Raw genomic sequence first — 12,070 nt, 5'->3', positions numbered from 1 at the left:
TCTTTGTGTTCTTCAACACCAGCAGGCATTCACTATGGTCTGGAATCCCAAATAAAGGAGATAGTAGACATTTTCCTGATCAGTAGAGCAAGGATAACCATTAGAAAGGGAAAACTACACAGGACTCTCAGATCATGCCCACATCTGTGACAAACTCCCATGAGAATACTTTCTGCTTCTTGCTCTGGACCCCAAGTCTCTGGAGAGAATAATGTGAACACAAGCACATATCACAAGCATTCACAGGCTAGAGAACCTGCCACTGCCTTGGGTCAGATGCTGCAGATTCCTGGCTGTCTCTGAAGGTATGTGGAAGCCAGATCTTCTCTGATCTTTGAGGAGATTTTATACTTTTACAGCTTTGGAGAAGATGTAGCCCCAAACACAGTACCTTCCAAGGTGCACCTTGCTTCTGGACAAATAGCCCTGTCCCTAAGACCAGAAGTTAACAACCCAAGTAGATATGCTGAGAGTTCATAGACAAGTCCTTTTACAAGTACTGAAAACAACTTGAGACTAACCGTGTGTTCACGGCTCAGGAGTATCAGTTATTAATATGCCTTCTCCCACCATGACACAAAGATTAAATATTAACTTGCTCATTTTTATTCCACAAACATTATATGATGTGGAATAAGTAGTGAGGGCTTCAAACAGCCCTACCTTATATTCTATTAAACTCATATGCACTTCTGCTACCATAATCCCATTTGAGAGATGAAGAAACTGAGGTACAGAGAGGCTTAATAACTTGTTCAGAGTCAATATCTGGCAAACAGGGGAAGAGAGTTTGAATTTGGGCTGTCTGGTTTCTCGTGCATGTTCCTCTCTTTCTAGTGCATCCTCTCAGGAGGTAGGGTACACAGTAGAATTGTTGAGGAGCCTTACACTCAAGTGTACTCTCCCTGATAAGAGTGAACATAGCTGCTGCATGGTGGTGCAATCCCTAGACTTAATCTAAACTCACATAGGAAGAGGACTGCAAACACTGTATAGCTGAAATACAAATCTCAGCTCTTGTATGCCCCCTTCCCAAGTTTATCCAAGTTTGGTTTGTGCAAAAGAGTAGTTAAGCTCTAATCTTTTCATATCCTCTACTAGTGATGTTTAGTTTCAGAAAAATGGCAGGAGCTGGGCAAGAGGAAGAAGTGAACCAAGATCTACCTCACCACTAAGATAAACTATTTATCAATTGTGTAATGTTCAAGAGGCATGCCATAGGAAGGCTCTTTCCCCACATACATAAGGAAAGTCTGCCAGGGTACTAGACTTTCAAGACAGCCTTCTAACAAAACCTCAGAAGCAGTGGCAGGTTAACTTGCCATGTCAAAGTAAAGAATCTTAGTTGTGGAGGCTTCTGGCTCACCCCCCCCCCCCCCCCCCCGATTTGTTCACTGAGTTGTCTGAGTGGGTAGATTTCCCTACTAAAAGGCAGTAGGGGATAGGGGATGAGAGACATATGCATGGAGCAAATTAGAGAGAAGTGACCATGCTAAGCCCAATTGACCCATGGAGAAAGAAAGACTGAAGTCATGTTTTTCTTCCTAACTTTCACATAAACTATCTTGGAAATTCCCGGTTTGCACTTGGGTGAAATGACTGACTCGATCCTTTGCTTTCTTAGGAATGAGGAAAGCAACTCTGATGGAAATGCACAGCTAACAGGTGCACAGCTGGGGCACTGCATTCAAACAGGAAGGGGCCACCACCCGTCTGTCCAGTGGACAGCTGTGCAAAACCCCAGCACTTTCCTGGGGAGAACCCATGTGAAATGTCATGAGTGGCGGAGCCCTCTGCTTACCTTACAATCACTGCAGAGTTGGAAACACTCTTGGTTTTGCCCCAAGAAATTGTTGGGAACTTGTTAGGATGTGATTCCTCATTTGGATTAAGCTACAAAACCCAGGATGTAGGGGCAGGCAAAGCACATTTAGAAATGACCAAGCAAGACTTTGGCGTGCAAAGCAAAGTTCCTTACCTGCATAGAAGTCTGGGCTGTAGACGGCGCCCACAACTGGATTTAATTTCCAGCCTTAAAACAAGCACAGAAGGATTACATCACATTTGAGTCGGGAACTTCTCCCCCATCAAGGCAACCACAGTGACAACAGAGTGAGGTAGTGCACTCGTTTGGACTGGAAACTTTCAAGGCTCTGTAAGTTGAACATGCACCAACTTGCTTGTCAACTCTGGAGTCTATGCTTTTGGTTTTTTGCTATCGCAGATAAATGGAATGAACACCACTGACCGGCTACAGGTGAACCTTGTGAGGAAGACAGAATGCAGGCTCAACCATATCAGCGTATCCACAATGGTAATTTCAGTTTTTGCCTTACTTCATAGAACATTGTTAGATAATCCATCACTTGCTGTCTTGCATTAATGTCACAGACATTTCAAAGCTTGCCTAAATAGAACTCTTTGAGGGAACGCATTCTGACGATTAGCCAACCTGATGGTGACCTCTAAGACTTCCAAGGGCTGTGCGGTTTGGGAATAGCAGAGACACCAGCAGAGATCTGCTGTAGAATACATTCCAATCCTTTCAGGAGCCGGGGAAGCCTTAGTCAGTGTTAGGTATCAAAGGCAACATTCAGGTCACTTGTCTATGATGTTAGCAGTAGTCTCTGGCTTGCTAAATGGTATTGGTGGAAGTACATCTTAACTATGAACTCCGGCTCCTAAGAAATTTTCACTCAAGAAGACAACACACAAGAGCAGCCATATTGGAAAGCACATTATGGGCCTGTTTGGTTTTGTATGTTTGTTTCTGCAACATCAGGAAAGAGCGATTATGCCTCAGAGCCTGTGATTGTTTCTGATTTTCCTAGTAAATCTCTAAGGAAATCAATACTCGTAGAATTGTTTTTGAGACAGTCTTAAGTAGCCTAAAAATCTCATGTACCCCGGGCTGGACTTGAACTCATATATAAACTAGGATGGCTTTGAACTTCTGGCCTTCCTGCCTCTTTCTCGTGAATACTGGGATTGTAGGTTTGGGATACTATACCTAGTTTATGAAGCTCTGGGGATTGAACTCAGTACTCCATCGGAGCCAAGAAAGCATTTTCCAAAAGAAGCTCCACCCTGTGTGACCCTATGTGCCCTTGTGTCTTGGATCAAGTGTCAAACACTAAATACCTTTCATAAATGGACCCGAGAAATAGAAATGGCTTATTTTTAAGTGCTGTTATGGTTTGGCTGAGACATGTCCCTGTAGGCTCCTGTGTTTTAACAGCAGACCCTAGCAGGTGCTGCTGTTTTGAGAGGTTGAATAACCTTCAGGAAGTTGGGTCCAACTGGAGCCAGGGAACTGCTTGATTTTGGACACTGAGGTACATGATGACCTGACTGAACATGAAAGACTGTTTAAATCAAATTTGGGCCTTACGACTGTGCCACATCCCTTCTTACCTCAGACCCATCTTCTAAACAAGGCTTCTCGCTCCCCAGCAGGGAACTTGAATATTTTTCTTTTCTGAATCTTGTTGAACTGGGTGCCACCTTCCACTCTCCCTTCTCCCCTGAAACGTGATTCGCATCTGGTCTTTCCCTTCAGCCAATGGCACTTCCACCCATTGGTCATTCAAAATTCTGCTCAGTAGTTGCTACCTCACCATCATATCTCATATGCAATCCATTTAAAAAATACTCCATTAAACTTGGGACAGTGTCTTCCTTCTTTACAATCTATTTCTGGCCAGACAAGTCATACCAAGCAAAAGAAAACAATAACAATAATTAAAAACCACCCTTAGGGCTGGAGGATAAGCCCAGTGTACAGCTTAGATGGAAGCTCCCATGCATCCATGTTTGGAAGCTTCCAACCATCTATAACTCCAGCTCCAGGGGGCGCTGGAACCCTCTTCTGATCTCTGCAAGCATCTGCATCCACATGCACTTACCTACACACCCACAGGTACATACACGCACACACACACATGCACATATATGCACACATGCACACACATGTAAACATCTGTAAATAATTTAAAATAAAAGACTCATTCATTCTCCTTCCCTCTCCATCCATTCTATTTGCAGTGGCCAAAGAGTTATGGAAGACATCAACCACTTGCTCTGCCCCTCTGCTCAGAGCTCTCCTCTTTCCGGACTCAGGAGAAGCACAACCTCACTGTGCTGGCCCAGAAGATCATAATCTAACCAAGGCCCATCCATTTTGCACCACTGCCTCCATCTAAGACATAAAGTGTTGATTTTTTTAATCTGAATAAAATTACCCAGGCTAGTTGGACGTCCAAAGATTTCCCGCCTTTTTTGGAGAACTCTTCTCAAATCTTTCTCAAGTATTCAGGTGTTGTCTGGGTCTCCAATTCCTTCCCAAAACACGATACTCATTGTCACACTCCTGCCTTCTCTTAGGGGCACTAGGTGATTCATGACTCAGTTAAACTTTCTGCATGGGTACTAACTATATCTGAATCTATTCACTGTCTCATTCTTTTCTCTTCTTTTGTTTTCTCTACCATTCTCCCTCATTGGAATTGAGAGTAAAGCTAGGTAAGACTGTCAAGTATGAGTCCTAGACTCTTGAAAACATTTGACTAATACTAAATATTCCATAAACACGGACTTCGGATTATTGTAAAACTTAGAAGGCACAAAGTGCTTTTCCAAGTGGTCTTATTTCCTTCCAGCTAGGATTTGGTTTCTTTGTGCCCTCCAGATGCTAAATGTTCTACATGCAATGAAGGACCTCTTAGGGACTGCCATCTTCCAGTGAAGGCAATGAGAACTGCCCTTGAAAGTCACCTCTGTTCAGACTTGCTCAGACTCACAGACCTGAGGTAGACTTATGGAAATGTATGCAAATCACACGCAAATGAACTTCTTTCTGTGGCTCCTTCTAGTACCTGAAAGAGACCCCAGGGATAACCTTGCTGGAAATACAAGCCTGCACTGTCAGGAAGATGGACAAAATGATCCCAATTTTAATTTCTGCGACAGTTTATGTATGTCCCCAGGCTTCACAAACTCTGAGGTTTTCATCAGGGACATTAAACCGAACAATGAGGCTTACAAAAGAAAGAGAATAGCAGATAAAGCCTACCACTCCCAGCCTCCCAGGGTCCCATCCAACAAGGCAATGAAGCAAAGCTCAGGCAGGCACGTGGAGATTCACCCCTCTGAGATGGGTCTTCAGGGAGTTGCATCAAATCAGACTCCCTGCCTCCCTGAAATGTAGCTTATCCAGGGTTATGTGCTAGCTTGCTTTAGAAAAACGCTGGACAAGATCCCCGGTGTATAAGCCTTGCTATAGTGAAACCTGCATACATTCTAAACAGAGACCTCATAGATTAAATAGAGCAGGAGGCAACATTCAAAGGACAGATAAAGCACTTATTCATATACTGAGCACATGTACTGTGTGGTTGTTTATTTTGAGTCAATGGGCATTTTTTCTTCTTCTATTGGTTAGTAACATGTATTCATAGCCAACATATAGATTTCACCTAAAGTGTAGGATTCCTGGTTCTCTTGAAACATTGGAAGAAATAGCTATTTTATGTTAGGAATCCCCTCAGATAGCTTTATTAGAGGTGACCAGAGGCTATGATGTGTGACTGCCCAGACAGTAACAGTCAGCCAGCAATAAAGCTCCCCGCTGTGACCATCTGTTGTTAAACTGGACTGTTCTGTCTGCTCAGAGAGAAATCTCTTGCTTTCCCCAGTAAACAAACAGAAGATAAATGTTTCAGTCAGACCCCTCATCCTAGCTGTCTGGGAGCCCGAGGCAGGAAGATTTCAAGTTCAAAACTTATGATGATTACAGAGTGAGTTCAAGGCCAGGCTGGGCAATTCAATAAGACCACGTTAAACTGAAAATTATCAAGCTAGTGCTGGAGTTCAGTGGTAGAAGTATATTATAAAACCAGGAAAGAAGACAGGCGCTGTGGAGTGCTCCTTGTGGGCACGACATGGCTGCAGTTCTCAGGAAGGTCTAACATCGGGGCTGCACAGAGCAAGCCTTTAAACATCCAACCCCACGTGGGAATGGACTCATGGGGACCGCCTCTCCAGGGGAGCTCAAGGTGGCCTGACAAAGTCATTGTCTTCATCAGTGAAACCACTGCGGAGTTACTCTGGCTCCTGTGGGCAGCTCCACACTCATACCCAAGCAAGTGGCCTTGCTACAGCACAGTGTGGCCCAGAGCAAAACCAAAACGAAAACAAAAAGACAACAAAATGGCAAAGATGGAGCATTGGTAGGAGGTTGGGATGGGGCAAGTCTAAGAGAGGGACTAGGGATGTTTGTGATGAGAATATATCAAATACATGTATGAGACTCTCAAATGATAAATTTTAAAAAAGTACAATCAAATACTCTAAACAAGGAAATAGCATGACTGAGTTTCTCAGATTCCGTTTTTTCTTTTGTTTCCTTCACCCAGCTTCATTTAGCATCTGAATCTTTGCTCCCACAACTTGGCACAGAAAGAAAGCATGAGATGGCCAATTCAGACCGAGGCCTCTCTGTAATCAAATACTGTTGATCTGCAAGCAGCACTCGAACCTAGAGCACTATCTCCCGCTCCCACCCTGGTGCTACATTACTTCTATAGATCGCAGATACGTGGGATGCTGGGGTACAGCTCCCGCTGTACAGAACCATGTGGGGAAAGTTTTTATAGCTCGAATGCGTGTCAGCAGTCACCAGCAAAGGTCACATTAGACTAAGACTGCCCACCTCCACGGTGTTGGGTATTTTTACTTGATTCCAGCCTTGTAAAAATTTCTAAGGAAACAGAATCCTATGTAACAGCCATGTTTTGCCAATTTTCAGGAAATCCCTCTAAATCCAGTTCTCAATTCATAAGATAGACCCAATTTTTGCCATTCAATGAGTACAGTACACCACACTACAACACACAGACATGCTTTTGGGAGAAACAGAGAAAGTCTAATTATGCCTTTACTGGGCTTTCTGACAGGTGGAATTTGCAAAACTTCCATCCTATCTCCTGCTATGGTGTTCTATCATATCTATGTTAGAAAGTCATGGGTGCCTCTTAGATCCTCCACACAGACCGCAGCCACATTCTTCTGCCACAGATGCTCCTTCACACGCTCCCTCACATGTTCCTCGGTCCACTGGGGCCAGTCTGAGGCTTCACTGAAGGCAACAGCACCCCTGAGGCTTTGAAATCTCAGCTGGATGTACGACAGAGGGAACTCAGGAACACGACATTGGCAGCTAAATTTTTATTACCATACTCGGACCGTACTCGGGCTTCAAAGTTGTATAACATAATTTTGGGAAAAAAGTATTATTTCCATGGCTTGTAGGTCATTCAACTAAGAAATAAACCTCAAAAGGATTACTTTCTTACTCCAGCATGGTTTCATGGGTATTGACATATATTCTGGGATGGTTTGACTAGACAGCACTCCTCAGAGGCTGGTGTGTAAAGGGCCTAGGTACCAGCGGGCAGTGTGTGGATTAGACAGAGCCAGCGCTAATCTCTACATGGTGGCCTTTTAGGGAGGAGGTGAAAGGTGAAAGATGCAGGCTTCTGAAAGAAGTTGGCCTCAGTGAGCATGCCTGTGATGGTTATTCACAGTGCCTCCGTCCAGGCCCCTTCGCAGCTTCCTGTTTATCATGGTGAGTGGTGTCTGTCAGATCTCTGCCCTTGCCGTGTTCTGTCTCACAGGTCACGTGGCCATGGGCTATGGCAGAAACTTCAGAATTATGGACTAAGGTGAAGCTTCCTCCACTCTGCCAGAACTTCCCTAATACAGTCTCTTACAACACCACACTCTCTTCGAGGGTTTAAAGGTCTTTATTTTCCCAATTGATTCCATTATAATTTGTAGAAAATTCTAGTGACAGTGGTGATACTTTATAGACAAAAGAAAAGGCTCCTTTCACTACTTCTGCCTCTTTAAAATTGGATGATGCTGCTCTTTCTCCAGGCCTCTGTTTTAGGGCACTGGCTTTGAAATGTCTCATCTAAGACATGACACATAGTGTTGCAGAAATACCAGCTATTTTGAATGGGTTTTGAATTATGTTTCAAATTCCTACAAGAGTTGGATTTAGTCCTTGGGTATGGAATTGATCAATATTTCTTCCTTTAAAAAACATGTATATAAATTACATGGCTTATGGGATTACATTTGAGTTTTTTTTTTTGCTTTCCATTTGTAGATATGCATTTATAGTGTGCATATGAATATGTGTGTTTGTGTGTATGTGGATACCTGTAAGTACAGGTTCATATGGATGCCAGAAGGCGATGTCACTACGTCTGTATTTTCCTCCATCCCTCTCCACTTTATTTAATAAGGAAGGTCTCTCACCAAATCCAGAACTCCATGATTCACTTAGCCTAGCATTGTAGCTTGCTCCAAGAATCCCCCCATCTCCCCACTTCTCAAATATGGGCAATATGGGCACTATAGTCAAACAGCCAGGGGTCCTGGGAACTTGAACCCCAATCCTCATTCACAAACACTTTTCCCACTGAGTCATCCTCCCAGGCTCCTGTTTCATTCTTTTGTGTTTCTTTCACTCGACCCTTCCATATCTTCACGGAGCACGCGAGCACACCTATAACTGTGCAGCACACACACAAACACATACAAAGGCTATGCCATGAATTTTGAATGTACAGCATTTCGTGGATGTTGGTGTGAACACTTGCCAGTAGCAGAGTTATGAGTTTTACCCAATAGAAAATCATCTTAAACATGTACTTCAGAGGTGTTGGGCACTCAGAGAAACTGCTTATCCAGTTCAAGGGCATGCTCCCCCAGTTGCTGAGGCTGGGAAAACTGGACAGCAGAATAAATTATCCTTCTGCCCTTTCCATATAACATTGAGGGTATATATCTGTTTAATAGCATTACTTTTCATGCAAGAACACCCTGACATAGTCAAAATGGTTGCCACTATCAGAAAAAAAAGAAAAATTATAAAATGCTAATGTGTTTGCAATAGCACAAAAATAGAAACAAAAATAATGAAATGTCAGTGAACGCTGAAGATCTGAATCAACCTGTGGAGTGCTATATAGCCACAAGAAAGAATTCGTTCCATTATTACAGATCAGCATCTAAAGATGTCCAAATTGTTCCATAAGCACTGATTAAAAGCTATGCATGTCATGATGCTATTTATGTCAGGAATATGTAGATCATACCATGAGCACTATACACACACATCTATTGTATGTCTAGGTCTGAAAATGCCAAAGGAATTATAGACAACAGCCAATAATAGTGGCCTCATCTGAGGGGAGGGGAAGTCAGCCCTGCAAGAGTGCTCGCCAAACATTTCTGCTTTGTTTCCTCCTTCGTTGTTTTCTGTTTTAAAATAAATCTATGCTTCACATATAATTAAAACTTATAAATATAAATTCCATACATTTTCCAGTTGCGTAAAATAAAATTACGTTATTTTTTAAAATCTGTAAATCAAAGAAAAGTATCTTTGTGTCTTGATATCCAACATATCATCACCATTTTGGCAGAATTACTGCCATTGGTTAAAATCAGAGCGTGGGCCTGGGTTTCATTATCCACATTTTCTTTCTCATTATAATCCCATGATTACCTTTACACGGGTCATTTTAATGGTGTAATATTCTATCATGTTCTTATACTTTAACTTCCTGAAACACTTTACTTACTTATTTTTTTATTTATTTAATATGTGTGTATGGATATGATTGTTATGTCTGTATACATACGTGCATGTTATGAGGCCAGAGGTAGACTTTGCGTGTCCTGGTTAATAGTTCTGTGATATTTTCCTCTCCAAGACAGGGTCCCTCACTGAACCTATAGTTAGGTTTATGGACAGCCAGTGCTGTGATCCTTCTTCCCCCACTCCCCGTGGAGTTGTCCTTACTGGCAGCTCTGTAGCCACATCTGGCTTTTATATGGGTACTAGGACCTGAACCCAGAGCTATTAGCTGCTGAATCACCTTTCCCATTAAAATAAAAACAGACTTACCCCTCCCTATACCTTAATGGATGCTTACTTTGAGAAGGAGTAGTGACCAAATGTGGGGACATATTTAATAACTCTCATATAAAAAGGAAGCCCCTTTTTCTGGTGATACTGGGGATTGAACCCAGAGTCTCGTGCGAGCTAGGCAAGCACCTTACCCCTGGGCGACACCCACAGTTGCCTGTCAGTCACTGTTAATGACAAGTCCTGGGAAATGTTCCTGGTAACCTCAGAAATTCTTTGCCTTAGAGGAGTCTGCAGCACATATCCATAGACTCGTGTGGTCCTGTGGCGCTCGGGGATACGTGCTTGGGAAAGAAAGGCCCACTCAGCTACTTTCCTATGGAGCTCAGCCATCAAAACGCTTTGACAACCAAGAAGTCTGAAAGCCAGAACCAAATTCTGTAACTACACTTCTGGAAATGACAAATTATTAAGGATATATGGCTTTAAAATTAATAAACAGAACTTTTATTCTCCTCTTAATTTGCTAGAATTACAAGAAACTAAACCATGTGAATCATAACTAATGTCAGTCCTGGGGACAGTTACTAGAGCAGCGGTTCTCAACCTTCCCAGGGCTGCGACCCTTTAATACAGTCCCTCATGCTATGGTGACCCCAACCATAAAATTACTTTTGAGGCTATTCCGTAGCTCTAATTTTGCTACTGTTATGACTAGCTATGTGAATACAGGATATCTGATATGTGAGCCCGCGAGGGTCAAGATTAACAGGTTGGGAACCACTGCTCTAGAGAGCCAAGATGGCTGAACTGGAAAGCTGTATTCACTCTGCTGTGAAAATCTTCTCTGAGGTTGCTCACTGTAGCCGGTCAGCAATGAAACAGTAGCCAGGTAGGGCCAATGTGGCACATGGCACACATGAATTCATATCAGCTGCCCAAGACCTGCACAGTTAAAAGAAAATTCAGCATAGTTGGGAGGGAGGTTCCTCAGGCCCTACTCCTAGCTGAGGAGTTGTGGGCAGTTTGTGGCTGCCTGGCCTGGGAGGGCCAATCTTCTTTAAGAGTTTGACTCCAGTGGATCACCCCATGCAACGCTAATTAGAACCATTAGGTTAAGACAGATAAATAAGACATGAAGTTGGATGGGAGATATGATGGGGGTTCCTGGGAAGGACTGGAGGGGAATTAGGAGTGCAGGTGATAAAGATACAATGTACACAGGTATAAAATGTTCAAAGAGCAAAATGAAAAAGAAACAGATTCCCTGGTTAAAAAACGCTGGAGTGACGGGCAGAGAAGAGGTCTGTGGTAGGCAGGTGTCTACTTACCATTGGTGTAAGGGTTGACAGTCTTTTTATTAGTCATTACACGTGCTGTTGCGTTATTGACCTATACACATAGAAAACGCAAGTGAGTCTGGACACCAAGGCCAGCCCATGATTCAATTAGTTGCATGCATTATGACTGTGATTACTTATTGAAATCAAAACCAAGAAACAAAAACTTAAAAAAAAACTAAAATGCATTTTAATTTACAAATGGCAATAGGTGCATAACCCAAAAATCATACATTTTTATAATTACATTTACTTCATAACCAATTTAACTTACAAATCATTTCAATAAAGCAATGTCATCTCATTTAAAAGTTTAATAAAGAGACAGTAAAAGCAAATTAAAAGATACTGCATAATTGAAGATTGAAAAGCATGCGTGTGCTCCATGGTGACACAGAAACAAGAGATAGAGTTTTAAACAGAAAATAAAGTTAATATGAAAGGGGCATGCAGTGGAGAAGAGGGAAGAGACAAAGTACAGGGGACATAAATGTCAAAGAAAGGGACAGACAGGGTAAAGCCGTGTGCAACACTTTGGGAAGGGAATCATGGGGAAGCAACATCTAGCATTCAACACTTGGAACAAGAGCCTTGTACATCGCAAGAATTAACGAGTCATTCAAGCTTTAAGGTCACAGCTAACAAAAGGATAAAAGAGAGGGTGCATTGTGTAACACAATATGGAGTTAACGATCTGAGTAAGATGTGCACTGGTCATAACTCAGTCCAATCAGAGCCTCCCAGGCTAGCTTAGAACGTACACTCAATTACAGGCGTACCAAAGACCCAA

The 12,070-nt window shown here is 42.6% G+C and overlaps 1 protein-coding gene across 26 annotated transcripts in view; it reads right to left on the bottom strand.

The window, feature by feature from the left end:
- Positions 1-12,070, bottom strand: part of Rbfox1 (RNA binding fox-1 homolog 1) — a 2,144,901-nt gene that overhangs the window by 98,938 nt on the left and 2,033,893 nt on the right. For all 26 annotated transcript variants that reach the window (XM_041676152.1, XM_041676159.1, XM_041676174.1 and 23 more), the window contains 2 exons: positions 11,272-11,332; positions 1,979-2,032 (listed from right to left, as the gene is read on the bottom strand). In XM_041676152.1, coding sequence (XP_041532086.1) covers positions 1,979-2,032; positions 11,272-11,332 — 115 coding nt within the window. The remainder of the gene's footprint in view (positions 1-1,978; positions 2,033-11,271; positions 11,333-12,070) is intronic.

Source organism: Microtus oregoni, unplaced genomic scaffold (genome assembly GCF_018167655.1).
Source record: "Microtus oregoni isolate MIOR12 unplaced genomic scaffold, Mior012 000027F_ref0000203, whole genome shotgun sequence".
In the NCBI taxonomy this organism is placed as follows: Eukaryota; Metazoa; Chordata; class Mammalia; order Rodentia; family Cricetidae; genus Microtus; species Microtus oregoni.
Note: the sequence above shows the minus strand (reverse complement) of the source record. Positions and strands in the feature narration are given on the sequence as shown.